The sequence below is a fragment of the Bubalus kerabau genome, chromosome 13, assembly GCF_029407905.1.
Source record: "Bubalus kerabau isolate K-KA32 ecotype Philippines breed swamp buffalo chromosome 13, PCC_UOA_SB_1v2, whole genome shotgun sequence".
Classification (NCBI taxonomy): Eukaryota; Metazoa; Chordata; class Mammalia; order Artiodactyla; family Bovidae; genus Bubalus; species Bubalus kerabau.
Window position 1 is genome coordinate 73562335 of NC_073636.1, and position 27800 is coordinate 73590134.

Sequence of the window (27800 nt, forward strand, 5' to 3'; positions counted from 1 at the left end):
CTGTCCTCCCTCTTCCCATTCACAGCCCCCCCCCCCCCCCCCTCCGCCGCAGGCTTGCAGGACACTGCTGCTGGGCAGACTGCCTGCAGCTGGGGTCCCTGAGGCCCCTTCCATTCTCCACAAACCCAAGGCGCCCGCCCAGACCGCAGTGCACACACCACAGGGCCGCACAGCCCCAGCCATTGGCTTCTTTATTGAGCACCAGATTTTCAGCACAAGTCACCAGAGGAGGAGGAATTCAGATTCAGCCTGCCCTAGGCCCTGATCCTGGCCCAGGCACACAATCAAAGGAGAGCCACGGCCCTGCCGAGGTATATGTATACGGAAAGAGGCACGTGGGCTTCACAATCATTGGTAGATGATTCTGGAAATCACAGTCTTCCTGGAAGGAATAAAGGTAAGCATGTCGCTTGACCCCGGAGCTGTGAAGGCTCCATCCACAGGGCCAGGACTCGGAGAGGTAGCCACGACACCTTCACAGACACTGCTCTGCTTGACAAGCCAGAGAAGCAAAAGGTTAGGTAACTTGTAGTATCCAGGACATCAAACAAACAAAAAAAATCACAGGACGTCAGAGCCAGAAAGGAACCCCTTTGTACAGATGGGGAGACTGAGGCTTGGAGCAAGGGAGGGCTCTGCCAAGGCCACACAGGAAGGAAGAAGCAGAACAAAGCTGCGACCTGGGCTCAACTCCCTGCCCTTGGCTTTGGGCAGCCCTGGAGATGCCCCCGATTGCTGGGACCTTTGGGAGTGGGTTTCAGAAAGTCTTGTCCCCAGACCAGCCTCATGAGACGCTTATGCAGAACGTAAGCTGGTCTTGTCAGAGGCTACCACCAGCCAGGGAGTCATCACCCAGCCTTGGTGCTGCCCGGAATAGGGGTGGAGAGCGTCCTGCTAGAAGCCCCCAGAAGCCAGACAGGAGCCAGGGCAGGACGCCAGCCCAGCAGGTCCACCAGAAACATACCTGCAGAGGCCAGAGACGGCATCCCGTAGGCCTTATAGAGCAGATCAAGAAGCTCCTTCTTCTCATCTTCAGGGAGGAAACTGGACTTAGCCGCATTGATGTTCTGGAAGGGCCAGCACGACAGACAGCATGAAACCAGACAGCACGGAAGGGAGCCCTTGGCAATCTAGTGACGGTCCAGCCTCTTCATTAGACATGGGCAATTCGATAAGCTCAGCATGGGGAGCCCTTGTTCAGGCTCACAGGCAGCAAGTGCCAGAGCAGAGACTATGAGGGTCTGTGTTCTTAAAGTGGCAGGACGTGACACACAGATGCGGGAAGGAGGCTGGAGAAACCTTTGAAGACAGGGCAGGATGTGTGGGGCCAGAGAGACAGTCCTGCAGGGACAGACTGGGGGTATCAGAACCACTGAAATCAAGGGCTCATCCTGGGGTCCAGGAGTGGCCTGCAAACCACATGTAGGATGTAGAGCTGAGCCCCTTTCTGGGGAGATGGCTGACAGTGCTGAGGGTCTCTTAGGGCACTTGAGCCAAGCAAAGGATAGAAAATCCAGTCCCAGGTCAGGATCTCAGCCACAGATGTCTTCTCCGTGGAAGACATCGAACTCCATGTCTGGCTTGGTCTGGCCTGTTGAGACTCACCCCTAGTTCTCCAGGGGTTCCAGGACCTGCAGGCCACACACTCACACAGCTCAGAGTTAAGGCTCACAGCCACTTACCAGTCTCTTAAACTCCTCTTCGGTGAAGCCCATTTCATTCTTGGTCATCTGGTAATCAGTGTCCAGCGTGGACTTGAAGATGAGTGGGTCATCCGTGTTGAGCGAGTAGTTAACCTGGTCGTTTTTGAACCTGGATATGGGGGAAGGGAGCAAGGGAGAAGCACCCCCCTGTTACTCATGGACATCCACCCTCCTCTGAGCCTCGTGGCACCCTTGGACGTGCCTGGAAGATCTCATCATTGTATAGAGGAAGAAAAACTCAGAGAACTCCAGCGACTTGTCTAAGGCCACAAAACAGCAACTCAAGACTTAACGCATCCAGCCAGGCTTAGAGCCAGCTAAAGGCAGGAGAGGAGCCAAGTAGAAAGGTGCTTGGGGTGGGCTAAAAAAGCAACCCCCCCCCCCACCAGCTACCACCCTCTCTAGCCTTCCCCTTCATAGCCGCCACCCTGGGAGAGTTGTTGGCACCCCTCTCCCCCAGCCATCCTCAGTCCCACTGGGATCTGACTCTTCAGACCCACCATGGAAACTGTTCTTGGCACTGCCTCTGACCGCCATCTTGTTGAGTCCAGAGGACTTTTCCTAGCTCTCACCTCACCCGACTTGTGTCGCAGAATTTTATACTGTTGACCTTTTCCCTAGATTTCTCCGACACCACCACTTGGCTTTCCTTCTGCCTATCCCTTTAGTATCACTGTCCTTCTGGGTTTCTTTCCTAAGCTCTCCTGCTTCACCACCTGCTGAGGGCTTCCCTTCTTCTTCAAACACCACATCTGCTTAGACGACTCAAGTGTTCCGCCAGCCCACAGACTGTAAACCCATGTGCCTCTAGGAACCTCCACTTGGAAGTCCTGTAGGTACTGCCCACTCCACGTTCTAAAGCAGACTTTGGGCCCCTGTTGTAAATGCAGCCCAAGCTCCCTTCCTTGTCATAATCTTGGCAGACAGACCATCAGTGCTGGCCTGACTGTGGTCACCCAGAGTTCTTGGTGAGCTTCTCCTGGGTCAGCTTGGCCCTCCTGAGGCTTCTCCCAGGACAACCTGAAGAAGGGCCAAGGTCATGGGGTGGGACTGGATGGATGGGTAGGGGAACAGACTCTCCAGGGGGAAGTGTCAAGATGGTGCTGTGGGAATGCCCAGAGACCACGTGGGCAAGAGAGACTCATCTTCCTCATTGCTAGGAGGCAGAATCTGGAGTGTGGAAGTTCCCTTGTGGTTAACAGGGCATTCTGTTAGAGCTTGATGGAGCTATAGGGCCCCCAGCTCTGCTTTCCAATAGCTGAGTGACCTTGGTCAAGTTACACCATATCCAAGCTTTGGATTCTTCACTTGTCGGAGGATGAGGACAATAATTCCTGCTTCCCAAGCACTGGAAGAGATTCCATACCCGAGAGACCCAGCAGGACCAGCGCCCCATATCTGCACCCCCTTCCCACCCTTGGCTTTCCTAGTAACAAAAACTGAGTGGGACCAGGCCTCACCGAACAACTGGGTGCTCCGTGCCGGGCTTCCAGGCGCCGGTGAGGTAGCTGGACCAGGGGCAGACCTGGAAGGGGCGGCGGGTGGCTGGCACGAAACTCCACATCCTCCCGGGCCACGTTGACCCCCCTTCCCCTGGCCCCGGCCAGAGCCACCTGCCCTGGCAGCAGGCTTGCCCTGGTCACGCCAGTGGCCTTGTAGTTGAGTCCCATGAACCTGTCAGTACCCCACCCAGCAGCAATTAGGCCCACGGCCATGCTCCCACGGCCCCTGACCGCCCTACTGTGGCCCCCTGGCCATGCCCCGTGCCGCTGGCCCCTCCCCCGTGCCCCTGACCCTGCCCCACTTTGCACCACCTCCCTGTCCTCCCCTCCCCGGCCCCTCACCTCGAAATGCATGTTTTCCTGCCGCAGCCTGTTGTAAAGGGTGGCATCCTCCAGGGTGTGGTAGCCATGCCCCAGCCTCTCGGTCTTGAGTGTGTCCACAGCCTGAGGACAAACGGCATGGAGCCCAGCGAGGGCCTCGGGAGCGGGGGGAGCGGGGAGAAGGACCCCTCCACCAACCCGCACCACTCACCTCTTTCACCACATTGGCCGAGCCCACTTCCCCGGCGTGGACCGTGCGGTGGACGCCGCTCTTCACGGCCTCCTGGAAGGGCAAGGGCAAGGGCAAGTTCAGGGGCGGCCTGGGGTTCTCCCTGTGGGCCTTGCCTTCACCGCACCCTGGGGCTGAGTCAGCCTGGCCCGCTTCCAGACAGGGAGGTCCAGGTGGGTTTTGTTTTTGTAACCACATGTAAGTGGTCGCTCTCATTTATTAGACAGTTATTATGTGTCAGGCACTGTACTTGGTTTGGATACACCATGGTAACATTCACAACTGCTCTGATACTTGCCTTACAGGGAGGGGCAAGGGACAAACTCAGGAGGGTCAGGGATCAGACAGCTAGGAAGTAGGGGCTGAGCTCTGAAGCCAGGCAGACTCCAGAGCTCCTGTTCTCCACCCCAAGCTTCACCCCTTCCATGGGAAGCACGTCATGAGGCTTTGAGAGGTTGGCTCCATCCAACCCAGTCATCCCAGCAGATGGAACAGGCCCAGAGAAGGGACAGTCTTGCCCAAGGTCACAAGGCAAATCATTAGGCAGAAAGGCTCCAACACAGGACCCCCAGCATCCAGTGGGGTTTTTTCCTTCATACCAGAGTTCCAATTTCTAGAGCCCCTAGACAACTTCCCTGGTGACTCAGACGGTAAAGAATCTGAAATCTGCCTGCAATGCAGGATACTGGGTTTCAATCCTTTTGTTCAGAAGATCCCCTGGAGAAGGGAAAGACTACTCCCTCCATTACTCTTGCCTGGACAATTCCACGGACAGAGGAGCCTGGCAGGCTACAGTCCATGGGGTTGCAAAAGAGTCAGACACGACTGAGCGACTAACACTTTAGACCCAAGTCAAGAACGCTTGGGAGCCCACGGGGCCTTGGGATCCCCGGTCGGTGTGACCACTCCCTACTGGGGTGGGGATATGCTGCCTGCGTGCGGCTTCCCCCATGCCTGCAGCTCCCTGACCTCCTTTCCCCAGGACCCACCGCATAGGCCTCCACATGTCCAGAGAAGAGGCTGCTGCCTCCAATGGTCTCATCTCCGGCCAGGTCAATGGCCACCACGGTCTGCTCTCGGTACTTCTTACACAGCTCCACCACCTCAGAGGACCAGCCTGTGGGCGAGATGCCCGCCGGGCCTCTGGCAGCGGCATGGAGGAGAAAGACCTCCCACCCCACGCACCCCTGCCTCCCACGCAAGGCAGAGGGCCCCGGGTCCTGTCTTTCAGGCCTGACTCCACAGCCTTCCAGGCCTCAATGTCCTCTCCTCGCAGAGTGGACACCACCTGCTGCAGCACAAGGTCACAGGGATGCTTTTGCCAAGGCCCCGCGGGAGAAACACCAGGGGGCAGGGCCTGGGCTCAGTAAAGGACAAGTGGCAGTTCTCTCTCTCGATCCCCGACACCCACCTCAACTCAGCAGAGGGGATGGAGGTCCACACAGGTTAACATTTAAACCTAAAATGTAACTCACACTTGTGTTTCTAAACGTATTCCTAACTACCACACACTCACAACCAGTGAGGTCATCGTAAAGAATGAACCACCGCAGGCTCTGCAACCAGATGGCCCTGGCTTCTGATCCGGGCTTTCTGCTTTGCTGGTTGAGCCTCTACCTCAGTTTCGTCATCTGTCGAATGGGGATACGTGGTGGTCGAATTTATCAACCACCAATGTCAAATGGTGGTCCTGCTTCCTAGGCCCCTGTGAGGATTAGAGAGAATACAAGCCATTCTGCCCAGGGAGGCCCTGTGGGTTGACATCAGCCCCTCGCTGTGGTCTCACTCCTCCTTAGGGCAGAGAATAGGGTGAGTACGGTCACCTCCTGTGACAAGGCATATCTGAGGTCCAGAGAGGTGATGTGATCTGGCCAGAGTCGCCCAGCCGTGGAAGCACAAGCCCTGGAGATGTGACGGGTGTCAGCCACAGGGAGACCCTTCAGGCCCCAGAGCTCAGACGCTAGTCCCAAGTTCTGCAGCTCTGACAGGAGGGGGCCCAGCCCACAGAGTCTCCAGGAAGGACTGTGAGCTGATGGGAACCTGGCTTGCCTTCTCTCTATTGTTCAGGCTTCCTTGGTTTTGAGCCTCCTGCAGGTCACTTGGCTCTCAGGCTCAACCTCCCTGGGGAGCCAAGTCTGTTGCAGGAAATTCTGAGCCTGCCCGGAAGGAAGTCCCACCACAGTCCATCTGATGGGCTCAAGGGTGGCCACGGGGTGGGGGTGGGGACACAGAGGAGACCAGGTATGACTCCTGTGCCCCCCAGGTCACGGTGGTGGCAGATGGGCGGCTGGGGCCGGGGTCACACTCACTGGGCTGGTGGCGCATGCAGCACAGGATGGACCGCACCTTCACGCCGAAGTCCCTCTCCCCCTCCTGCAGGCCCTGGTTCACCAGCGACACCACCTCATCCGGGGTGAGGTCCCCTCTGTGTGGGTAAGAGAAGGGTGGGCCCAAGACAAAGGCAGGTATAAAGGACAGAGGCTGGGTCGGAGGAGGTAGGAGAGAGATCGGAAGGAGGGGTCTTCCAGGAGAAGCCCTAGGCCCCACTAGCCAACCGCCTCCACGGAAAGGCCTAGGGAGATGGCCCCAAGGCCTAGGACACCCCCTTCCATCTTCCTTTGGTCTGCCTGGGAGCTTTCAGACCTGGAAGTTCTGTCCCAACTGGGGGGTCGTCAGACAGCCCCCTACTCAAGATGCAGAGCTCTGCTGAGCTAAGGTGTTCTGATTCCCATTTGTCCACAAGTATCCGAGTCACAGTTGCTGCTGCTGCTGCTAAGTCGCTTCAGTCGTGTCCGACTCTGTGCGACCCCATAGACGGCAGCCCACCAGGCTCCCCCATCCCTGGGATTCTCCAGGCAAGAACACTGGAGTGGGTTGCCATTTCCTTCTCCAATGCATGAAAGTGAAAAGTGAAAGGGAAGTCGCTCAGTCGTATCCGACTCTTAGCTATGGACTGCAGCCTACCAGGCTCCTCCATGCATGGGATTTTCCAGGCAAGAGTACTGGAGTGGGGAAGGGGGCAAGGCAGTTGAGAGGTACCATGGGGGTCATCCCAGGGGTCTAGGCAGAAGGGGCAAGAATGGGTCACATCGCTTCAGCTACCGGGTGAGGATGGGACCCCTAGATGTCATTGGACAAGCAGGTTCATGTTACTAGACCACAGGCCTGTGCCCAGGACTAAGGATGGCAAGACACAGCCAAACGTTTTTGCCCAAGGTAAGAACAGAAGCCCAGGTGACGGATGGGAACCACATCCCTCAGGGCAGAGACAGGCCCATCTTGCTGAGGCTGTGGACCAGCTCAGGATGCAAGATCAAAGTCTTGCTTGGGCCAGGGCTCCAGGGTGCCCCTCGGTCTCGGGCCAGGCCACCCTGCCACAGCCCCAGCACAGCCCTCTGGGGGGGTCACTCACTCAGCCTGGTTCCAGGGGATTGGCTCCACCTTAGAGTTGGCCAGCAGGTGTGGGCTGTAGCGCACCTCCACGTATACCACGTTCTCCTTGGCCTTCATCTCCACAAACTCATAGGCAATCCTTTTGACGGCCTCCCGGCAGCCCCTGGGAAAGGAAGAGAGAGATTAGAGAGCACTCCCCTTGGGTGCTCCAGGAGTGACCAAGCTGTTCCCAACCCATGGCAGACCAAACCCACGTGGGGCCCCCAATCTCTCATCCCCCGGTCACAAGATCTGGGCCTCTACTGCAAAAGATCCCAGAAGTCCAGCACATCCTGTCAGCTCTACTTCCCAATTCAATGCCAATCCTCGCCCCCTCCAGCCCGGTTCAACCACCCCACCAGCCTCTCCGTCTCCACATTTGTCCCAGTACAGCAGCTACTGCAGTCTTTTAAAAATGGAAATCAAGGAACACCACTCTGGGACTTCCCTGGTCCAGTGGTTAAGAATCTGCCTTGCAGTTCAGGGAACACAGGTTCAATCCCTGGTCAGGAAACTAAGATCCCACAGGCTGCCAAGCAAGTAAGCTCACGTGCTGCAACTAGAGAGACCCTGCATCGCAGCTAGAGAGTCCTGCACTGCACCTAGGGAGTCCCTGCACCGCAACAGAAGATCTCACATCACACCATGAAAGATCCTGAGTGCCGTAACTAAGACCCAATACACCCAAAAATAAGAGTGTCACTCCTCCACTCCGAACCCCAATGGCGTTCCACCTCATGGAGGAAATCTCAACTCTGAGACCCTGCCCACAAAGCCTACACAGTCCAGTCCCTGCCAACCTCCCTGCTCCTTCCTTGAGGCCTCCAGGGCCTTCTTTCCACCGAGCGAACAGTCAAGCTAGTTCGCAGGTCAGGGCCTTCGTGTTTGCAGCTCCCTGGCCTGCAGGCTCTTCCTCGGATCACCCTGTCCTCCCTGCTCCCTCCATTCAGAGCCTGGCTCCAACCTCACCTCCTCAGGGAGGCCTTCCCTGGCCACTTCATTTTAAAACAGCCCCTCTCCCTTCTCCACCCCTTTCCCAGGGCTTCAGTTTTCTTCCTGCCGCTTATCGCCACCTGACATGACAGATCACGTGGTTTCTTTATTAGCCAATTTTCACCTCCCCAACCTAGAACATAGTCTCCATGAGACAAGGACCCTTCTGTCTTGTCATGGCTACAATCCCTCAGCCAAGAACAGAGTCTAGGACACTGCAGCCACTGAAATATTTCTTGAGTGATAGATGTAGGCCAGCAGGGAGGAGAAATAGGAGAAAAGGACACACAGAGGCAGCAAAAGCCAAACTAGAGGAGGGGGATTGCACCAAACTAAAGAGCTTCCACATAGCAAAGGAAACCAGCAGCCGAGTGACAGGCAACCTACCGAACGGGAGAAAGTGTTTGCAAACCACACACGCAGTAAGGGGCTAATGCCCTGAATGCGGAAGGAATTCCTACAACTCAACAGCAAAGCAAACAACAATACAAAAATTGATTTAAAAAAAAAATAGGCAAAAGGGGACTTCCCTGTTGGTCCAGTGACTAAGATTCTGTGCTCCCAATGCAGGGGGCCCAGGTTTGATCCCTGGACAGGGAACTGGATCCCACGGGCCACAACTAAGACCCAGCACAGCCAAATAAATAGTTTTAGAAAATAGAGGACCTGAGTAGACATTTGTCAAAAGACATACAAATGGCCAACAGGTACACGAGAAGGTGCCTAATGTCACTAATCACCAGGGAAATGCAAAGCAAAACTGAGTTAAGCCCTCACAAAGCTGCCCTCTTCTGTCTTGTGGCCAAGAGACAGGAGCTGGGTAGCAGCACAGGAGAGGTACCTCAGCCTGTATATGAGCTCCGCCAGTCCATGTGTCTGGGTGTGGGGTGTCCAGGCGGAGGCAGCATGTGCACCACAGCATCTACTGACGTGCCAAGGATGAGGGCCCTGCGGGCCCTCCAGTCTGAGCCCAGAAGCTTCCAGAAAGCAGCCAGCAGCCTTGGTACACATCTTCCTTCCTTCCTTCCCCAGGACTCCTCATTCCTGTCCTGCCACTTACCCAGCCAAAGGCTTCTATCCGTCTTGCACACCCTCCTCACTGGTCCTCCAACAGCTTGTCCTCCAGACCTGTCTTTAGGTCCAGCCCGCTGGACAATAGCACACATTTCCCTCCCAAGGATCCCTCCATACTTCCTCCTCCAAGAAGCCTTCCCTGCCTCCTCCAGCCCCCTCCACCTCTTCCCCCTCTGAGCTCCGGCAGCACTGACTGCCAAGGCCCAATTATCGCCTGCCTTGGGAAACTCTGCTTCATGCCAGTAAGCTCACGGTGACACCGGGGCGAGAATCTGGGCTTCACCCCTTGCCAGCTGTGTGGTCTGAGTAAGTCCTTCAACTTTCCTGAGCCTTCATCTCCTCCCCTGCCAATGAGGAGGGGGTCCAGCTCTCAGGACTGTGAACAGCTACAAACAGGACAGTTCTGTAAGCTGTACACATTACATTCTTCTATATCTAAGAGTCTGATTTTTTTTAATGGAAGGAATGAAAAATAAATTTTAAAATGGAAGGAATGAAAAGCAACATCAAACCAGCAGTGCCTGGCTTTCAATAAAGGTAGCAACTGTCCTCATAGAAACAGGGAGCTTCCTGAGGACAGCGCTGTGTCCATTCCAAACCCCAGCCTGGGAGGCAGAGGGTCATAAGCCCCATAGACTAGACGAGGGAGCTGAGGCGCAGAGTGGGCAAATTCCTCAGTGTTGCAGTTATCTCATGAAAGATTCTGGTACCAGGATCTGTGCTCTCAATCCTCACATTCTGTCACTTTTCTATGGAAGGAGAGGAGTTTCCGCCCATCACACCCACTTTCCAGAAGGGAAAGCCAAGGCCCAAAGGCATGGGAGATTTGCAGCAGGAGTGCGCCCAATGGTGAGAGGTAGAGCAGAGTACCCTAGTGCCTTCTCCTGCCCCACAGGCTGCGGTGTGCAGGCTGGGGGCTGGCAGCATGACAGGACGCTGCCCAGGGCCTGGGGGTGGGAAGACTCACGCAATGGCAGGCATGTAGTAGTTGAACTTGGCCAGGAACTCTGGGAGGCTGAGTGGCTTGTCCATGCCAATGATGTTCTGTAGCTCCTCTGGTGTGTCGGCGGGGAGGGCGATGCCCCTCTTCCTGGGAACGAAACAATGAGGATGGTGGACGACCCTGGGCAGGACCCTACAGTTCCTGACAGGGTGCAGGTATCCAGCTCCTCCCATTGGACAGATGGGAAAACTGAGGCCTAGGGCATATAGAACCAGGACCCAAATCCTTCCAGGACCTCCTGTCACTGAAGCCATGACAAGCCAACAAATCTCAAGGAGGACAACTGGTGTTAAAACCCATTTAACACATGAACACACACACACACACACACACACACACACACACACACCCGTGTCTGGGGACATGGAAGATGCAAGGGCAAACTCGCAGTAGAGCCAGCTGATCCTGTGCCAGGTCAGGGGTCATCAGGGGCAAGAACGGCAGCACACAATTCCCGGGGTAGGGTCAGGCGCCAGACTTCCCCACCCCACCCTCCGAGTGGCCGGCACATCAGAGAGGCTGGCCCGGCTCATTATGCTGGCAGAACACGGGGGCCTCCCCAGCTCTCTCCCCTCCCTGCCCACAGCCCCCCACACATGGCCGCTCAGTTCAGGCTGGCTGAGAACAGCCCTTCTGCTCCGGGGCCTCCGTTTCTCCGCAGAGCTCCCTGCCTCCTCCCAGCCGGGGCCCGCAGGTGCGAGGCTGGGCTGGCTTCCTCGCTTCTCTGCTCTTCTGGGCCCTGTCCCCACCCATGGGTCACCCCGGGCCTCAGTTTTTCCACTTGTAGGATAAAAGTGACAGGCAAAGAACCCCAGACACTCAAGAGATGCTTCTCCCATGAGGGTCAGGAGATCAAAGGAACCCTAGGAAACAAACAGGCAGAGAAAGATTAAAAACCTTAAAACGAACAGCCTCAAGGAGAGAAAACAATGCCCCATCCTTGAAATGAGAACACTCCTTTTTAAAAAGGGGACTTTCAGGGAGGAAGAAAGAGCTCTCGGAGATCTAGAAGAATAGGGCAGTGAACATCAGGATGTAATAAAAGGAATGGAAAATAGAATTGAGAAAATCCTCCAGCAAGTAGAACAAAAGACAAGATAAAAAATAGGAGCAAATGATTAAGAAAATTAAGTGATTCAACCAAGAGGTCGGCCTCCAGTGACCTGCAGAGCAAGAACAGAAGACAGAAGGGATGACATTGCCAAAGAAATGGAAAATGGACCGAAGTGTTGCAGTCCTTTTAATAGCTTGTTATTAAAATATTAAAATGTTTCTCTACATAGATACCTGTTCCCTAAGTCCCCCTAAACGTGTCCTCTTCTGCTTCAAGGTGACCCCAGGCCTCATGAGTGTCCTGTGGGTATCACCAGGGGGCACCCTGGTGCTCAAGCTCCGAGTCAGGCCTCCATCCCTGCTAGATGTCCCCAGGGAAGATGATGCCCATGGTGTGGTCCTGGCACCAAGGTCAGGTGCTCAGTGCCCCCTGGGCCTTCCCCTGCTGGCCAGCCTGCCTCAGTCACCCTCATGAGGCCCTCCCCAGTCACCACGGCCTCTGCAGAGCCCGTACCAGTTGTTAGATGCTATATTTGGCATATTTTTCTGGGAGCTGGTGGGTGGAAGGCAGAGAAGTTAAGGCTAAGCCTCCAGCTCCCATATTCCCAAACACAGTGGCCACATTTGCCGCAGGCCCCCTGGACCAATCCAGAGATCCAGAACTTTTTGTTTTTGTTTTTGTTTTTTTGCTACTCCATATAGCATGCAGAATCTTAGTTCCCTGACTAGGGATCAAACCTGGGCCCCCTGCATTGGAAATGAGAGTCTGAACTGCTGGACTACCAGGGAAGTCTCAGATCCAGAGCTTTCAATCTTCTCCCTCTGCACATCACCATCTGAGGGCCCACAGAGTGCTGGGCCCTGGATAGGTAGCCAAGACCAAGGCAGACCCTCGTGTCTGACCACCCCCTTTGTGCCTCCCCCGAGCCCCACCCTCTCCCAGGCTCCACATTTCCTAATATGGCTCCTCCTTCCTGGCGCTAGTTAGGGTAAAGACCCCACCTGCCAATGCAGGAGACACAAGAGACACAGATTTGATTCCTGGATTGGGAAGGTCCCCTGGAGGAGGGCATGAAAACCCACTGCAGTATTCTTGCCTGGAGAATCCCAGGGACAGAGGAGCCTGGCGGGCTACAGTCCATGGGATCGCAAAAGAATCGGACATAACTGAAGCGACTTAGCATGCACACACTCCTCTATCTACCCAGTTGCCTGAACCCAAGTCAAAGGCCTCCCTGAGATGCCATCTCCCTTCCTCATCAACAGCTGGTTCCCAAGCCCTAGTTATTTCCTCCTAAATATTTCTCCCATTAGTCTCTGCTTCTCCACTGCCACCCAAAAGAGATCTTTTTACCCCACAGATAGAGTGACCTGGGAAGGCCTTTTGGAGGAGGTGACAGTTAAGCAAAGAGTGAGATTGTCCTTTTCCCCTGAGGGAGCAGGAAGAAAGATACAGGCAGGCAGGATCTGAGCCCCGCTAGAGCCCCAGGAAGGAGCAGTGAGAAAATTCCAGGGCAGGGCAGCTGCAGATCAGAGCAGGGCCAGTGGTAGACGAGCCAAGGGGCAGGCAGGGCCAGATGGGGGCTTCGTAGGAGCTGGGACCTTACCCTGAAAGCCCCAGGAAGCCACTGAAGGATTCTAAGCAGTGGGGTGACATGCAAAGATGCACTTTTTAAAGAGCTCCTCCTGGCTGGGGTGTGGGGAACAGAGGAAAACCAGGGCAGAAGCCAGAGCTGCTGCGGTGGTCCCCTAGGAGACTGTCCAGCACCTCGCATGGGACTGGGTCTCTGGAAGCTGCTAGACTAAGCTGTAAAGCTCCTCCCCAGGACCCAAGATTGACACAGGAAGGAATTGTTCCTAGGTCCCCTGCCGCCTGGTGGCTCAAACAGTAAAGAATCCACCTGCAATGCAGGAGACCCGAGTTCGATCTCTGGGTCAGGAAGATCCCCTGGAGGAGGGCATGGCAACCCACTCCAGTATTCTTGCCTGGAGAATCCCAAGGACAGTGGAGCCTGGAGGGCTGCATATAGTCAGCGGGGTCACAAAGAGTCAGACACGACGACTGAGTGGCTAACACTTTCACTTTTCACTTTCCCCTGCCACCCACAGCCACTCATGGCAGCCAAACCTCTCTCCACCGAGGGCCAAGCTCAGTTCTTAGATGGCTCCCCAGTCAACCATGGCCATACTCTGGTTTTTGCTCAATTCTCTGCTTTCCTTGGTGTTGCGATACACTAAGAGCCAAGAAGATTCCTCTTCTTGGGCTCTAAAATCACTACAGATGGGGACTGCAGCCACGAAATCAGAAGACAACTGCTTCTTGGCAGGAAAGCTATGACACGTCTAGACATTGTGTTGAAAAGCAGAGTCATTACTCTGCCCACAAAGACCTATATAGTCGAGGCTATGGTCTTCCCAGTGGTCACGTATAGTTGTGTGAGCTGGACCAAAGAAAAGGCAGAATGCCAAGAATTGATGCCTTTGAACTGTGGTACTGGAGAAGACTCCTGAAAGTCCCTTGGACAGCAAGATCAAACCAGTCAATCTTAAGGGAGATCAACCCTGAATATTCACTGGAAGGACTGATGCCGAAACAAAAGCTCCAGTATTTTGGTCATCTGATGCAAACAGCTGACTCATTGGAAAAGCCCCCGATGCTGAGAAAGATTGAGGGCAGAAGGAGAAGAGGACATCAGAGGATGAGATGGCTGAACAGCCTCACCGATGCAATAAACAAGAAGTTGGGCAAACTCCAGCAGATGGTGAGGGACAGGGAGGCCTGGAGGGCTGCAGTCCATGGAGTCGCAAAGAGTTGGACACGACTGAGCGACTGAATGACAGTAACAACAAGAGCCCAATCAAGAGGATGAACACAGGCTTCGGTGTTCAAAGTCCATCCTCCTCCAGTAGGAACCAAGTCACCCGGGCAAAAGCTGTCCCCCTGAGGACCTCCACATCCTTGTCAGTAAAACACAGACCGTACTTTCTTTTCAAGGTACAGGGAAGAACAAATGAGACTATTTGTGTGTCCAGGGAAAGATGGCAGACTCTCAAGTCCAATGATCTGGGTTTAAATCCCAGCTCTTATTTAAAGGCTGTGTGATCTTGGGTAAGTTACCCAAATTCTTTGCTTATTAGGTCTGGCATGTTTGAGAACACTTGGCATGAACTAACCAAGAAGTAGTAGAAGAGGTCAAAGAGATTAACACAGGCTTTGTAGAACTTCAAAGGCCATGTGGGGACACTGGCTTTGACCCGGAGCAAGTTGGGAGGGTTTGACCAAGGATCCAATTGCACAATGTTCTAAGATGATTGTTCTGACTCCAGTGTTGTTGGGGACAGTAGATGGGGGAGGTCAGGGTGGCCACTTGGAGACCAGTCAGGAAGTCATTGCAATAGTCCAATGGCTCAAACCAGGATGGTGACAGGGAGGAGACAGTGGTCAGATTCAGAATGGGCTTGTGGCAAAGTCGGGAAGGAGATTGAGAAAGAAATTAAAGCCCCCAGAGACAATATAGAATAAGAAGAAACCGGTGAGGGAATTCCCTAATGGTCCAGGAGTTGGGACTCTCTAGTGTCACTGCTGAGGGCCTGGGCCTGACCCTTGGTCAGGAAACTAAGATCCCACAAGCCATGGCATGGGAGCAAAAAAAAAAAAACAGGTGAGAACACAGTCAACGGAGGCTCAAGTCACAGGGCAGGTAAAAGGCCACTGGATTTGGCTGGGGTGGAGGAGGTGTCAGGCCAGACACACCCACACTTCCCCCTCTCAGCCGCAGCCCACCCCACCTAGGAGGCCTCCAGCATGTTCTGTCCATATCCCTGTCTGACTGACTCCCCGGTCCCCTGCCTGCTGACCTCAAGATCAAACTCCAGCTGGATCAAACCCACACCCCTTCTCTAGAGCCCAAAGAAGTGCCTAGATGGTTCCCAGGATGCCAAGTCGACATGGAAACAGGAAACCTAACCCGCTGCCCAACAAGGGCTACTCCCTTTCCTCCTCCCTCTACCCTGCCCTGGGCACTCTCAGATTCTTGCTCCACTAATGAGCGTGATCTGACCCCTTAATGGGTTGCCCGCGATTAGATCCCATCTGGGTACCTGGTTAACCCACCCTAATGCCCTCATTAGGGACCCTGACTCAACAGCTGGTACTTGACATTGGGCAAAGGACAGGCAGAGATAAGCCCAGTGGCTTCACCCCACTTAGTCAGAGGCATAGGTTGCAATTAATAATAGTAATATCATCACAAAGTGACATTTATGGAGCACTTAGCATGCTTGCCCTCAGCTAAGTATTTTTTGTGCAATACTTCATCCAAACCTCCAGCTCACTGGGGCAATGGTCAGGGGCACGGACTCAGGATCACACCTGTTTACATCACAACTCACTTCCCCTACCCTGACTCGGTTTCCTTGCCAGTAAGTTGGGGACAATAATATACCCACCTCACAAGTTGTCACGAGATTTCAGTAAGTCAATCCAAACCACATGGACCTCTCCAGAGGCCTCCTGGAGAAGAAGGCCTCTTATCTGTGGACTTACCTGCCATAATATAAGATGGTTTCGGGCTTGATGGCTCCATCCAGGTGGACATGCAGTTCTACCTGCAAGGGCGCAGAGGAAAAAGAGAAAAAACAAACACCCATAAACTGGAGAACCCTGTGGACAGAGGAGCCTGGTGGGCTACAGTCCATGTGGTTGCCAAGAGTTGGCCATGACTGAAGCGACTTGGAATGCGATGGTGTATTTGTTTCAGGTGGGCAGCAAAGGGACTCAGCCATACATATACAGGTATCCATTCTCCCCTTGCATTTCAAGTTGCTTCCCCACAGGGAAGACCAGGCAAGAATACTGGAGTGGGTTGCCATGCTCTCCTCCAGGGGATCTTCCTGACTCAGGGGTTGAACCAGAGTCTCTAACATATCCTGCATTGGCAGGTGGGTTCTTTACCACTAGCACCACCTGGGAAGCCCTAACTGGCTATACTCTGATACAAAATAAAGTTTTTGTTTTTTCTTAAAAGATCTTCCCACAACTCCAGAAAGGGCACTAGCGACTTGGCTATCTTGGTGATCCTCTCCCATATGCTCATCCCCACCAACAACACTCAGGACACAAAGCTAAAAGCTTACAGACAGGGACTTGGGGGCCAGCTCATCAGACTGGACTCCCAGCTCTGCCTCTTCTCTGGCTGTGAGATCTTAGACAAGACACTTGAGCTCTTTGAGCCTGTTTCCTCAACAGCCAAAAAGATTGCTTCCCTGTCCAAGAACATTTTAAGGATTTTAAAAGGTGGCAAGTTCAGCCCATGGACAAGAGCCCCTGCCTCTTAGCCAGGGTCCTTCGCATAGACTATAAAGAAAAGCAGAGCAGGTGCTGGGAGATGGTGGGGAAGCAACTGCCTTCTCTCTGCTCCATGTCATGGAAGAGCTTTTCCCCAGCCAGGGAGACCATTTTTAATAAACATCTCTACCAGGGTGGGGCCTTCTCTGGAACTTTGGAGTCCAGACAAGAAGTGGCCACCCTGGCTTGAGAGGGAGTAGCCAGGGACCCACTGGCCCAAGGGCATTCCTGGAGCACCCACATGAGCTGCCTCCTGTATGGGAAACCCAGCCTGGGGCCCCCAGGGGGCCAGCAGGGCCAGGGCCACCAAGCCCCCCATCAGCAGGATATCAGAATAACCAGATCTCTCCGGAAGTCATTCAGCCGGCAAAGGACCAACTCTGTCACCGATTCTGCATCCAGTGAGTTGTTGGATTCCCTGACAAGATGAATTGAATGCCCACTTAGCCAAAAGTTGATTGGATTCTCAAGAAGTACTCTACACTGGGAACACTGACGGGCGGGGAACTGCCAACCAGCTGTTCGAACTTGGACAGGTGACCTCACCTCTCTGAGCCTCCTGTTTCTTCCAGAAAAATAAATGACCCAATCAAAAAATGGGCCAAAAATAGACATTTCTCCAAAGAAGACATACAGATGGCTAACAAACACATGAAAAGATGCTCAACATCACTCATTATCAGAGAAATGCAAATCAAAACCACTATGAGGTACCATTTCACACCAGTCAGAATGGCTGCGATCCAAAAGTCTACAAGTAATAAATGCTGGAGAGGGTGTGGAGAAAAGGGAACCCTCTTACACTGTTGGAAACTAGTACAGCCACTATGGAGAACAGTGTGGAGATTCCTTAAAAAACTGGTAATAGAACTGCCTTATGATCCAGCAATCCCACTGCTGGGCATACACACTGAGGAAACCAGAAGGGAAAGAGACACGTGTACCCCAGTGTTCATCGCAGCACTGTTTATAATAGCCAGGACATGGAAGCAACCTAGATGTCCATCAGCAGATGAATGGATAAGAAAGCTGTGGTACATATACACAATGGAGTATTACTCAGCAATTAAAAAGAATACATTTGAATCAGTTCTAATGAGGTGGATGAAACTGGAGCCTATTATACAGAGTGAAGTAAGCCAGAAAGAAAAACACCAATACAGTATACTAACGCATATATATGGAATTTAGAAAGATGGTAACAATAACCCTGTGTACGAGACAGCAAAAGAGACACTGATGTATAGAACAGTCTTATGGACTCTGTGGGAGAGGGAGAGGGTGGGAAGATTTGGGAGAATGGCATTGAAACATGTAAAATATCATGTATGAAACGAGTTTCCAGTCTAGGTTCGATGCACGATACTGGATGCTTGGGGCTAGTGCACTGGGATGACCCAGAGGGATGGTATGGGGAGGGAGGAGGGAGGAGGGTTCAAGATGGGGAACACATGTATACCTGTGGTGGATTCATTTTGATATTTGGCCAAACTAATACAATTATGTAAAGTTTAAAATAAAATAAAATGGCACATCCTAAAAAAATAATAATAACAAAATAAAATAGCAACTATAGGCATTTATAAAAATGCCTTAAAGAAAAAAAAATAAAGTCTTTATTGAATTTGTCACAATATTGCCTCTCTTTTATGTTTTGGGTTTTTTTTTGTCCACAAGGCAAGTGGGATCTCAGCTCCCTGATCAGGGATCCAACCCACAGTCCCTGCATTGGAGGAGTCCTGGTCCTATGAGGCTTACAGTCCAGCAAGAGAGAGAGATGTTAAGTAAATGTCACACTGGTGAATGCACAGTCACAAGCCAAGTCAGCTCCTGGGAGGCATGAATGCAGACCTACCAAAGAGGTAAAAACAAAAGAACTCACTCAGCTAGAGGGCCGATGATGATTTCCCAGAGAAAGCAGAGGTTGAAATTTCCTAAAGGATATCAACCCTAAATATTCATTGGAAGGACTGATGCTGAAGGTCCAATACTTTGACCACCTGATGCAAAGAGCTGACTCACTGAAAAAGACCCTCATGCTGGAAAAGATTGAGGGCAGGAGAAGATGGGGGTGACAGAGGATGAGATGGTTGGATGGCATCACTGACTCAATGGACATGAGTTTGAGCAAACTCTGGGAGATGGTGAAGGACAAGGAAGCATCGTGTGCTGCAGTTCATGGGGTATCAAAGAATCGGACACGACTTAGTGACTTAACAACAGGCAAAAGTGGGGGTGAGCGGGAAGGCTGGAAGAGCATCTAGACAGAGGGAACAGCATGTACGAAGGCCATGTGGGGGGAGAAGAACATGGAGTGAGAGGGACTGAACACAGGTCCAGAGAGGGGAGCAATGGTGGGACTGGAGAGGCTGTAGGGGCACCAGGAGGATTGGGTTCTGACCTGAGAGCAACAGAGACATGGGTTTGATGCTGAAGAGGACAATGCATAGCTAGAGACTGCTGTAGTCAAGTTTCTGAATGATGATGGTGTCGCGGACTGGGATGGTGAGGTCAACATGCCAGGTGGACAGAAAGGGGTGTCAGGGAGGATGTTTCAGGTCAGGCCTGGGTGAGAAGTGATTCTGACACTGAGACAGAGAGTCCAGGAAAAGGATCAAGCTCTGAGCAGGGAGGAGATGCAGAGGCGTGGGGAGAGAAGCACAGTCAGTGTGATCTTGGGTATGTGAAGCTGGGATGCCACCAAGACCTTCACGTGCACGGGGACTGAGCCAGTGGCTGTGCAGGTCTGGAGCTCCCAGAGAGATCCAGGCTGGAGAAGTGAGTAGGAACACAGAGGCTGTGGTCTTGAATGAGCTCCCCCAGGAAGGGAACATAGAGGAAAGAGCAGGAAGGGAAGCCTGGGTGAGCACCAGTGCCCAGTGGCTTACAGAAGCATGTGAGCCTGGAGAAGAGCTGCCAGAGAGATGAAAGAAGGGGAGCCAGGAGTGTGCAGGCTGCAGAAGGTGAGAAGATTTCAACAGGGAGGAGTCCCCTCCCCACCCCGCTGCGGCTGGTGCAGGGGGCTGAATGGTGAGCCCCCCAAAAGACAGCTATATCCTAATCCCCAGATTTGGGGATTTGTACAGTTTGCCCTGTACAGACTTCCGTACAGGGCAAACGATGGGATGAAAAATCTTAAGAAGTTTTTTTCTGGAATATCTGGGTGGGCCCTACACCCAATCCCGTTTTCCCTCATGAGGGAGGCAGAGAGTATTGAGAGGCACACATGAGAGGAAGCAGCATTAGGACCACGGCAACACGTGAAAGTGAGGTGACCGCAAGCCAAGGGACACCTGGAGCCTCCAGAGGCTGAAGAGCTGGCAAATGGTTATGAGAAGGTAGGAGAGGGTCCCTCTGAGAAGGAGGAAATAGAGGAAGAGTCAGCAGGGGAAAGGGACAAGGAAGGAGAGCTATCAGCTCCAGGCAGAGGGACATGCGGGCATTATGTGTCTGAATCAGGCGGTGAGAGATGAGGCCAGATAGAGAGTTAGGCAGATGGAGGGCAGGGAGATCTCACAGGTCACAGGAAAGGGTGATCTGCTGAAGGGTTTCCCACAGGGGGAGTCACCTTGTAAAAGCTTCCTCTGGCTGCTGTGTGGAAAGCAGGCTGAAGGAAGTCAGAACAGAAGACAGAGACCTGAGGGTGTGTTCCAGATGGGAGATGAGCCCCACGGGGAAGACCCGCTGCAGCGCCAGACATGGTACATGTTCAGGGAGCGGGAACTGACTGGTTCCCTGGAAAGGAGGCCTCAGGGAGCCCTCAGGATACGGGTGGCAAGGGCGCCCCGGGCGGAGGGAAAGCAGAGCCTGCCTCTTGCGCCCAACCTCCCCCACCATTGCCCCCCCAACCCCGCCTCATGCTGTGTTCTTCAGGGCCTCCTGGGAAGCTGCCCAGACATGTTTCAGGGGAGGAACAGAGGCCAGGAACTGCCTGCACTGGCGGTCCATGCTCAGACAGGCCTCCCACTGCGCTTTCTGGAAAACAGATGACCCATGGAGAAAGCTGTCAGCCTACCCCAGATGACAAGCAGGCACAAGCTCAAAGATGGCGGTGGGTAGGGGGGAGGTACCCTGCTCTGTCAGCCCCCTTCAGGGCAAAGAAATAACAGTGACCTCCAATTTACCATCTCCTATGTTCTGGACCATCTATATGCATCATTTTATACCATCCTTGCTGGGAAAGAATGAAGGCGGGAGGAGAAGGGGACAACAGAGGATGAGATGGTTAGATGGCATCACCAACTCGATGCACATGAGTTTGAGTAAGCTCCAGGAGCTGGCGATGGGACAGGGAGGCCTGGTGTGCTGCAGACCACGGGGTCGCAAAGAGTCAGACACAACTAAGCGACTGAACTGAACTGAATATCATCCTTACAACCAGGGAGGTAGGGACTTCACTCCCATTTTACACATGAGGAAACAGGCTCACAAAAAGTATCCAAGGATGCAGAGGCAGTGATGGAGTTAGGGTTTGTGCTACCCAGGTTTGAACTGAGCTCCTGCTCTACTGTCTCTGCAGGCCTAACCTCAGATGTAAGGAGCTGCTTACTGTTATCAGACCCTTTATTTCCTTTCATCTTTGCTCCTAGTCAAGCTCCTCGGGGGACACCCTAGCTCCATGTTGCGGATGGGGAAATGGACTTGCCAAGCTGAGCTCAGAGAAATTCAGGAACCTGCCGGGTTACCCAGACCAACAAGGGCAGAGCTGGGGCAGAACCCGAGCCCCTCCACCTCTAACCCAAGTCCTGCCCACTGGCCATACTACCTCCTGAGAACTGGCAGCGCACCTATACTAGGCCTCCTGAGTGCTGGGGGTGGGGGGACCTCAACCCCCACCCCTGCAGTCACTTTCCACGAGGCTGACTCACAGCGAGCATCCGACAGAACTGCAGGAAATCCTCCAGGTCTGAACAGGAAACATCCCTAGTTGCCAAAAAATATTTACTAAGTTCCCCCACCCCCAGGTGCCAGGCACTGTGGGGAACACAGGGAATCTGTGCTCTCAGGAGATACCAGGCAGGCAGGTGAGGCCCAGGAAGGAATATGTACTCCCCAAGGTCGCTGGTGACTCAGTGGTAGAGAACCCGCCTGCCAGTGGAGGAGACCTGGGTTTGATCCCTGGGTTGTGAAGGTCCCCTGGAGCAGGGAATGGTTACCTGCTCCAGTATTTTTGTCTGGAGAATCCCATGGACCAAGGACCCTGGGGGGCTATATAGTCCAGGGATCGCAAGGAGTCAGACATGACTTAGTGACTAAACAACAACAACAAAGGTCACATGAGGTGTCAGTGGCAGGGCCAGGATGAGGACCCAGGTCTTGAACTCTAGGACCAGGCACTCCCAGATCTGACTCCCACTCATGACTGGCGGGGCTGTCTACCTTCAAGGCACAGCTGAACCAGACTACTTCTCCTCAGCACCCCCTGCCCCAACTCACCAAACAAACCCATTTTGTTTTCATCTTCCCGACTTTTTATTTTTGCTTATTTATTTAATGTTGTAGACTACACTGCGCAGCATGCAGGATCTTAGTTCCTCAACCAGGGATTGAACCCCTGCCCCCTGCATCGGGAGCTCAGAGTCTTAACCACTGGGACCACCAGGGACGTCCCCATCCCACTGGCTTTTTCAGCTCACTTACTTATCATGCCTGTGTCCCTGACTCTCAGTTCCCTTCAAACGGGGACTTTGTGCCATCCTGCTGTGCCCCCAGTGCCTAAGACAGAGCCCCGCACAGCAGGAGGGGCTCAGTAGGTGCTAAACAGCTAAGTGATTGTTTTCTCCTCTCCCTGTCCTGGGTCAGCAGTGCTGTGTCCTCTCTCTGCAGGGCTGACCTGCCCACCTTGGGCCTAGCAGAGAACTCAGATGGGGCAGCGTAGCCAGGGTGGCTTGACCAGCCCCCAGGACCTGGGCACTGCAGTCAGAGCCAGGAGGAGCCACAGGTGCCCATGACCCTTCTTAGCCCCACTCTCGGCACTGAGTTGGGCAACACCAGGGGTCAGTGCCCTCATGCCACCACAGCCTCTCAGCCAACTTTTGGGGTGATGTCAGGAGACAGAGCAGCCTCAGGGCTGCCATTGTTTCAACCACACCTCCTCCAAGAAGTCCTCTGGGCTCAGCCCCATCTGCACCTGTAGCTCCGAGGTACAGAGCAAAAAGGGCCATCCCTCAGCGCCTCCGGCTGACTCAGGGCTCAGCTGAGCTCCCTGGGCCTCTGTGAGCTTCCCCAGGGGGTTTCACAAATGGCAAGGTGTGTCTTCAGCCAGGGGTCAACCTATAGGGCAACAGCCTAGGAACTCAGCAAGGTTACCCCCATTTTATAGATAAGAAGACAGAGGCTCAGCGAGATTTAATAACTTGCCCTAGGGCACAGTCTAATGAGTCACGCCCGGAAGCTGTTTGATTCTAAAGAGGGAGGTCGTAACCACATCACACTCTGTTCATCCTGCATATCCGTGCTGGTCAAATCTAAACAGGATGATTAATAACCGTGATGAGGGTGATCAATAGCAGCTAGCATCGGCCTGCCCGCTCTCCCAGGCCTGCACTTGGTGTTTTATGTAGGGTGGATACAAATATGATTTCTGTTTTACAGATGAGGAAACTGAGGCACAGAGAAGCAACTCCCTTGAGAACCCCAGAGACAGTCTCTCTCCTGACCTTGCTCCTTTGGGGCCTCAGAACCTAAGGAATGAGGGTGAGATGGTCCCCAACCCTCTATAAATATAGGCTTGAGCCTCACCTTGGCTGCCCTGGCCTATTCTTCTCCCCTGTCCAAATCCAGGCCACAGTCCTACCCTTCTCCAGCCCAGGGGCATCCCCCAGGACAACAGGGCAGGCGGACAAACTTCTTCCAGCTCCCAGGTCCCAGGAGCCCTTCCCACACAGGCCACCCCCACCCTGAGGTCAGACGTAGAATTGTAGAATCGGGAGGCTGTCTGCCCTGCCTGCCCTGCCCAGCCTCGCTGTGTGACCCTGGACACCGTACCTCCTCTCTCTGGCCCTTGCTTCTTCCTCTGTGAAACACAAGGCTTGAAGGAAACGCAATCTCTCTCTTCCCCTCCCTCCCAACTGCCACGTGCATTGTAACAGGTAGGGGTGGAGGGCTCTTCCCGGCCAGGCCGCATTTTTCTTTTAACAGGTGGCTCTAGTAACAGCAAAGCCCCAAAAGCCCACAGCAGTGCTAACCCAGTGGGCCTTATGGCTGGAAGACAAGAGGCGACGGTGAGAGCTGCAGGTGCAGGTGGAGAGGCCACCGCAGCCCCCGCCGCGCTCCCCAGGGAGGAAATGCACCCCTGAGGACCTGCCCGCCAGCCAGGTGCTTCACAGGCCCCAGTCAGCATCCATTTCCCCCCAAAAACTATGTGACCCTGGCTTTATCAGCCCACTTTACAGAGAGGGAAACTGGGGCTCAGGGAACTGTCTACTTGAGCCCTTGTAGCTGCTAAGCGGTGAGGCAAGGATCCCAGCTCAGTCTGTCTGAAGCCCACGGCCACCTTGATTCCAACTCCGCCCCTGCCCCCACAAAGTGGGGTGTAAATATGCAAAGCAGTTAACAGCATCTACCTTGGTCTTGGGTAGGTCTGGGTTCATGCTAGCTCTGCTGTTTTCTGGCCGTGTGACTTTGACAAGTTCCTTCCCTCTCTGAGCCTCAGTCTCCTTATATGTATATGAAGATAATAACAGGACTGTATTTTTTTTTTTTTTTTTTTTTTGCAGCATAAGTGTCTGCATTTCCCTGACCAGGGATCCACCTTGCGCCCCCTACATTGGAAAGTGGAATCTTAACCACTGGATCGCTGGGGAAGTCCCATAATAGGACTTACTTTAAAGGACTGCTGTGAGCACTAAATGAGTTAATATACACAAAGCAGAACAGTGCCTGAAACAGAATGAACATTCAAATAAGAGAAAGAAAAAAGTATGTTAGACATTGAGCTTCAATACTCTGCATGAACAGGCGGCCTGGGCTGTTGCAACCTGAACCAGCCCACAGCTTCAAGGCTGTCAGATTTTGTGTAGCATTGAACAAGCCGCTTCACCTGTCACGCCTTAGTTTCATCATCTGTAAACAGGGACGAAAACATCCGCTTTGTCGAGCTGTCCAGAGGATTCTGTGAGATAAATCACCCAGGTGCCTGGTACCCACAAACACTCAAATGGCAGCATCGTTACTTTTATTAAAGTGACAGCCATGTGACCACCATTGCCCTCCAAGACACTGAACTCCTAAGGGCCATGAGATTTTCCAGCCTTGCCTCCTGTGGAAACAGACTGATAAGGGTCCCCCGTCCACCCGCCTTTGCACCTCCTCCAGGGCCCAGCAGGTGTTCAGGAAGTTATTTGTTGGAATAACATGATCAGAGCAGGTAGGCAGCTGCCTAGGGTTTTGCTACTCAAAGTGTGGTCTGTGGCCCAGCAGCACCAGCACCTCCTGGGAGCTTGTTAGGAGCGCAGCATCTCAGGCCCCAAACCCAGATCTCCTGATTCAGAGTCTGAACGCTAACAGGTGTCAGGTGATGTGAATACACATGAACATTTGGAAGACATGGCCTTGCTTTGCCTTCTCAAAGTTGGCCAGTCCTGAGAAACCAAAGAACCCAGCCGCGGTTTCTGTCCCAGAGAGGCCCACACGTGGGGCACCACCCCCGCTAGTGGCTTCTGCAGAGGCAGTTCAGGAGAGCTGGCTAGGGCATGGAATTTCTGAAGCCAGCCCACCCTGGGCTCTAACCCCAGCATCACCACACCCTAGCTATGTGATCATAGGCCTCATTAATTTCTGTGTCTCTCTGTTCATCTGTAAAATGAGACAACACCAGCTGCCACCCAGAGTCACTGCTGCTGCTGCTAAGTCGCGTCAGTCGTGTCCGACTCTGTGCGACCCCATAGACGGCAGCCCACCAGGCTCCCCCGTCCCTGAGATTCTCCAGGCAAGAACACTGGAGTGGCTTGCCATTTCCTTCTCCAGTGCATGAAAGTGAAAAGTGAAGTCGCTCAGTTGTGTCCGACTCTTCACGACCCCATGGATTGCAGCCTACCAGGCGCCTCCGTCCATGGGATTTTCCAGGCACTGCTAGGATCAAGTAAATTAATGAAGGGTAGTATATCAGAATGGTGCCTGGCACAGAGCAATAATTCAACTCAATAGGTTCTAGCTATTAATTCTAGTGGTTCCCCATCCCACACAAGGGAAGGCAGGGAGTTGGCTCTGGTCACAATGGCTGAGATCCACACTCCTGGCTTCACTGACCAGCTTGGACACACTCCCTCCTCTAAATAATACAAAATGTATCGCATCTCGTGTAGGTAGTGGGTGACACTCTATCTTCCCTCTCAAGCATTGCCTTTTAATCTTTGGACACGTCCGTTACAGGTAGAGCCCATTTCTCAGCTGCAGAAACTGAGGCCCAGAGAGGGGAAATGGCCTGCCAGCTTGAAGCAGAGAGGATTGGGAGAGGCCCAAATAATGGGCATGATAATAATCCCTCCCTCCCTGTAACAGTCCCACCTGTTACAGCGGTGTTGAAGGTGTTGGCGCATATAGCAAGTTCTACAGAAGGGTCATCTGTTATCTCTCTCCATAACCCCCATTTCACTCCCAGTCAAGAGGTTTTGTCTTTTGCCTTGGAATGCATATTAGGGTCAGATGGCTCCCCAGCCCAAAGGCAGGGGGACTCCCAAAGCACTGAAAACAGGGAATTCCCTGGCAGTCCAGTGGTTTGGCTCCATGCTTTCACCAAGATCCTGCCCGGGGACTTCCCTGGGGGTCCAGTGGTTAAGACAATGCATTTCCACTGCAGGAGGCATGGGTTCCATCCCTGATCAGGGACCTAAGATCCAGCATGCTGCGTGCACAGCCAAAAAAATAAATTTACAAAAGCAGGGGGGAAGCCTTCAAAGGAACAAAACACTAATGATGGGACATGGGGCATCCGGGTGAGCTGGGAAGGAGGCATGCGGATGGCAGATGCTCAGTCCCAGTGCCTGAAACATCTGGCAGGGAGCAGCAGAGGCGTTTGCCCTCTGGTGGGGGCATCAGAAGTGGGGACCAGGCCTTATCTCGTCAGAGTCCCCCCACCCCTTCTCCCCCACACCCAGGATTCTCACCCATGCTTTAGCAATACCTGCCATCATCACTCACACCTATTTCTCAGAGAGGCAAGTTGAGGTTGATTGCAGCTCGCTCCTTCCTCTGACCCCACCCAACCCATCTCAAACCCTACGAGCTGATTCACTCTGCTGGACAGACTCCTGGGCTCCTTTCCCTGGACTCTCTCAGTGCTCCCAAGCCTGCCAAGTGGGCCCGGACCCTCCCTGACCCCACCATTCCCAAGACACCACAGCTGGTGGGAGAAGGGACAAAGAATTTATCCCTTGGTGGCTGGTGGCCATGACTCGGCCCAGAGTGAACTCTATGGGGGCCCAAGGCCCAAGGCCCATCCAGTCCCTCTAAAGTGGGGAGAGGGGTTCCCTGCTCCCCTCCTTACCCTTTATAGCATGGCCCACTGCTCTCACAGGCACATCCACAAACCAGGGTTCCTTGGTGCTCACAAAATAGTCACAGTGTTGGAGTATAAAGCTGTTTCCATTCACCCGGCACTCATGTGCTGTTCACACTAAGTGCCTGTGGGTGTAGATACAGGGGCCCATTTGACAGCCAAGGTTCAGAGAGGTTAAGCCACCTGCCTAGGCTGCTCAGCACAGGCATTGCTAGGATGCCCATTTGACAGACAGTGAAACTGAGACCCAGAGGGGCCAAATCAGAGGCAAAAGCAGAACTTGGAGGACAGCCAGGGGCGCCTCCAGATTCAGAACCCTTCCTGTCTCACTGCCTCTCATTAACCGGCGGCCAAGGACCTGAGCTGAGGGAAGAACGCGCCTGCAGCTGCCCCATTTGCTCCCGGGACAGTGGATGCCCCCAAGCCCTCCAGCCAGACAAGGAGCCGGACCCCGGAACCCGAGCCCCCGCCCGCGCTCACTTTGGGCTTGTTGAAAGCTGGCGTCTGGGCCATGGTGCCAAGCGTGCGCTCCAGCGCTGCTCGCTCTGCCGAAAGAAGATCGGTGGTCCCCGATGGGTCGATGGCCAGTCCGCTTCTCCGGGGGCCCGCAGTGACCGCGGCCCGCCAAACTCCTCTTAACGGGGC

At 53.6% G+C, this 27800-nt stretch overlaps 1 protein-coding gene across 2 annotated transcripts; it reads right to left on the reverse strand.

The window, feature by feature from the left end:
* Positions 1-173: 173 nt before the first annotated feature.
* Positions 174-27800, reverse strand: ADA (adenosine deaminase). Of its 2 annotated transcripts, none has more exons than XM_055545088.1 (12): positions 27636-27800; positions 15857-15918; positions 10222-10344; positions 7168-7311; positions 6065-6180; positions 4745-4872; positions 3738-3809; positions 3548-3649; positions 3164-3228; positions 1683-1812; positions 965-1067; positions 174-489 (listed from the first exon to the last, which is right to left on the reverse strand). In XM_055545088.1, the coding sequence occupies exons 1-12, from the start codon at positions 27666-27668 to the stop codon at positions 476-478; spliced, it is 1092 nt and encodes a 363-aa protein (XP_055401063.1). In that variant the 5' UTR covers positions 27669-27800; the 3' UTR covers positions 174-475. The 2 variants fall into 2 exon arrangements, with proteins under 2 accessions (XP_055401063.1, XP_055401062.1); XM_055545087.1 differs by having other exon boundaries at positions 174-492.

What these genes read in the sequence shown, in the direction of transcription:
- ADA (XM_055545087.1), bottom strand. Translation starts at nt 27,668, where the DNA reads ATGGCCCAGACGCCAGCTTTCAACAAGCCCAAA. An exon ending in ATCCCCTGGAACCAGGCTGA is followed by an intron (nt 6,181 to 7,167) that starts GTGAGTGACCCC and finishes TTACCCACACAG; the next exon opens with AGGGGACCTCACCCCGGATG. An exon ending in AAGAGGAGTTTAAGAGACTG is followed by an intron (nt 1,068 to 1,682) that starts GTAAGTGGCTGT and finishes TGGCCCTTCCAG; the next exon opens with AACATCAATGCGGCTAAGTC.